The sequence below is a fragment of the Phalaenopsis equestris genome, unplaced genomic scaffold, assembly GCF_001263595.1.
Source record: "Phalaenopsis equestris unplaced genomic scaffold, ASM126359v1 Scaffold001091, whole genome shotgun sequence".
NCBI lineage: Eukaryota > Viridiplantae > Streptophyta > Magnoliopsida > Asparagales > Orchidaceae > Phalaenopsis > Phalaenopsis equestris.
In genome coordinates, this window is record NW_018165530.1 from 233,814 (window position 1) to 237,102 (window position 3,289).

The following is a 3,289-nucleotide window of genomic DNA, read 5'->3' on the forward strand; positions in this document are numbered from 1 at the left end:
AGGAATATGTTGTGTAGCTGGAAATTTAACAAAGCCGAACACCAACAACAGTTTGTTCGCTCGTGTTCGGCTCGAAATGACTCGAAAAAAAATATATATATAACTTTTTATATAACAATATATTACATATATTATTTATATAATAATATATTATACATATTTATGTCTAAATTTAAATCATATCACCTCATGTGACAATGTGGTTAGTGTCTTCTTTGTATATATTTGATCCAGTTTCGAATCCCACATTTTACAACTATTTTTCTCAATTTAAGTTTAACGTAATTTCGAGCAGAACACAAGCCGAACATGAACACAAATATTTAAATCAAGCAGAACACGAACACATTGTTCACGAGCCGATTTCGAACACGAGCTGATTTCGAACACGAGCCAAGCCAAGCTAGACTCGTTTACAACCCTAGTGGCAACTACATAAAAATTCAAGTTTAGGTGTCGGATATGTAAATGTACAGAGCTCTTTCCTTTTTTTTTTTTATTAACTATTTTGAGCTGATTCTGTACTGTCTTAACACTGCCATGTGCTAAACTTCAAATAAAAGCTAATTTAAGTACTGTTTGGTCAGCAGGGAAAAAAAAATGCAGTGCACTCTAATTCTTTTGCAAGTTTTGAAAATTTGAATTTTTGATCAAAATGATAAACAAATATAATACAAAATTACAGAGTGTTTAAAATTTATTCTCTAATTCAATTTAAATACATTAAAATCTTTTTAAAACTAAAGAAGGTTGTACAACTCCATTGCATGCCTCTCCATGGAGCTCCTGCTATATGACTCTTGAAATTGAAAGGCAGCAACAAGGAGTACCTCAACTTCATCATTTGCATCCACATCACCACCTTCTATAACTAGTCCAACTAAATTAGTGAGTCCTTATTAAGGACTCTTCATGAATTATGCAGAAGCTCTACTTAAACGACACCAAGGAAATAAAACTCTTATGCTCCTCTTCATGGTTTAACTCCTTCGGATGTACCGGCCACTGTCGGCTACGCCCCCCACCCCCCCCCCCGGTTAGCACACCTGCCAGTCGCCGGCCTCCTCCGCCGCCCCCTGCTACTTGCCCCTTGCCCAACTGCCTTCACCTACTACACATATTTCATACCGATTTAACTTTTCTTTATCAAATTAAACAAGAAAATTTGAAATCATGTATTTATTTTATATTGAACCAAAAAAAATCAAAATATTCAAATATATTACATTATTTTTACACTTCATTCCTTTCTCAGCAAACCTAACAACCCCTAAATCAGAACCAGGAGCAATCCTTAAGTTATTTTCTCCTCAATATAGCAAGTTTCATTGCATGACTCTGCTCAATAAATGCAAATGACGTCATCCGTGCTAATGGATAAAATGACAAAACTAAGTTGACAAACAAAAGCTTCACTCCATCACCAACTAGTCAGGCCCAATTTAAAATAGAAACATGGAAGAGTTACAATATTAATTGAAAACTTAATAATAAATAAAATGGGTGGCCGGATGGAATACCTACATCGCAGAAGAGGAGACCTGATGAGCTCGAGTGGATATACTTTCACAGTAGTCTGCAATCCAGGCAGCGGCGGATTTTAATACTCTGATCTCACCTCCAAGCAAATCAATTGCCATTTGTTTTCTAACAGAGAGTTGGGTTCCGCAATACGGGACATTTGGTGATTCAAGCCCCTGTTGTAAAGCAAGTATAATCAGTTACTTGTAGGAAGTAAGATAATTGGCCGTCGCATCGTTATCATTAATAATGTTCTAAATATTTGAGATTTGCTTTATGAATTCTCATTCTCCATTTATTTTGGCTAAAATGTCAAAATAGTTCCTAGACTATTTGCATGAGATCATTTCAATCTCAAAATCTATAAAAGAGTAAAATTAACCCCTGGAATCTTTTAATATGGCTCAAATAGTTCACAGAGATGAATATTTTAGCACCTATTAGAAGAGCTTGGGGACTAAATTGACACATATATAAACTTTGGCACTAAAATGACCCCCTGCAAAGAGTCTGTTGGCATCAGTTTTTTTTTATTTTTTATGTCAAGTGTATTGGAAGTCCACTCGAGTGCATCAGGGTCGTACTTTATGAAAATGAGTTCCCCTGTAGCGCAAGATATCTATTCCAGACATTTCGGCATGTGTTGAGGGGCATGTAGCCGAGGTCATTTTGCTAGGCTTTGGCTTTCTCTTGGGCGAAGTCCGATCAGCATTTGACACATCGGATGATTCCGATCGGGCCGAAAAATATTATGTAGCGCGTCGTGCGCGATTTTGGCTTGAATTGGCTCAATCACTTGACGAAGTGGATCTAAAGAGTGTCACGAAGAATGGTGACACGAGTTAGATCTATTAGATCTTTAGTGTTGGCATCATTTTTTTATTTTTAATGTCATGTGTATCCAGGACGTCGATATTACTTAATGAGGGCGTCCATGTCGTTAACGATTCAAATACGAGCTAAAAATACACAAATTATCATTTTGGATCGTTTGCTGAAAAAGTGGTCTGAACGACCTCGAACGACGAAACAGACCACACGAGTGAGTCCGAAATGTCGATTCCACTTACGACGGACGCTCGTTAGACCACGGTTTCGCGCGCGGGCTAAAAAATGTGCGAATTTTTATTTTTCGTCCCGACTGCTAAAATAAGTGGTCCGAACGACCCCTGACGACAAAACAGACAGTGCAGTTGCGTCCGGAACGTCGAATTTACCTAGGGCAGAAGTTCATTTCGCTACGATGACGTGTTCGGCAAAAAGATGCGGAGAGATAATAATAATAATAATATTATTATTATTATAAAAAAATTATTATCCTAAAAAATAATTAAAAAAAAAAAACTATCACATTCTCTCTCTCTCCCCTATTATCACTAACGATAATAATAATAAAATTTAAATTAAAAAAAAAAAAAACTCTTATCAACTCCATCCCTCCTCTCTCTCTCTTTATGAGATTGACCTGTAAAAAAAAAAAAAAAAAAAAAAAAAAAAAAATGAACATAGCACGAACATCGCATCTCCCCCCTTTGGCACGCGACTCTCCCCCTCTCGCCCGAACAACCGCTCCTCTTAGCCGTTCTAAGTGAGAGCCCGCCGGACCTTCCTCCTCGCGGGCAACCCTCGCCGCCGCCGTCTCCGGCGTCGAGTTCGTCTCTCCCTATACGCGACAGAGAAGGCTTCGTGCAAACTACGCGAAGGTATAATATTTCTTCCCCTTCGCATTTTATTTCCTAGCCGGCCTTAGGTTGTAGGCGCGATAGGC

The 3,289-nt window shown here is 38.0% G+C and overlaps 1 protein-coding gene across 1 annotated transcript in view; it reads right to left on the reverse strand.

Moving 5' to 3' along the window:
- Positions 1 to 1,043: 1,043 nt before the first annotated feature.
- The window catches only part of LOC110033101 (fructose-bisphosphate aldolase-lysine N-methyltransferase, chloroplastic), a 70,345-nt gene continuing 68,099 nt past the window's right edge, over positions 1,044 to 3,289 (reverse strand). The window contains exons 14-15 of the mRNA XM_020736970.1: positions 1,525 to 1,697; positions 1,044 to 1,111 (exon numbers count right to left, since the gene is read on the reverse strand). Coding sequence (XP_020592629.1) covers positions 1,105 to 1,111; positions 1,525 to 1,697 — 180 coding nt within the window. The 3' untranslated portion in view covers positions 1,044 to 1,104. The remainder of the gene's footprint in view (positions 1,112 to 1,524; positions 1,698 to 3,289) is intronic.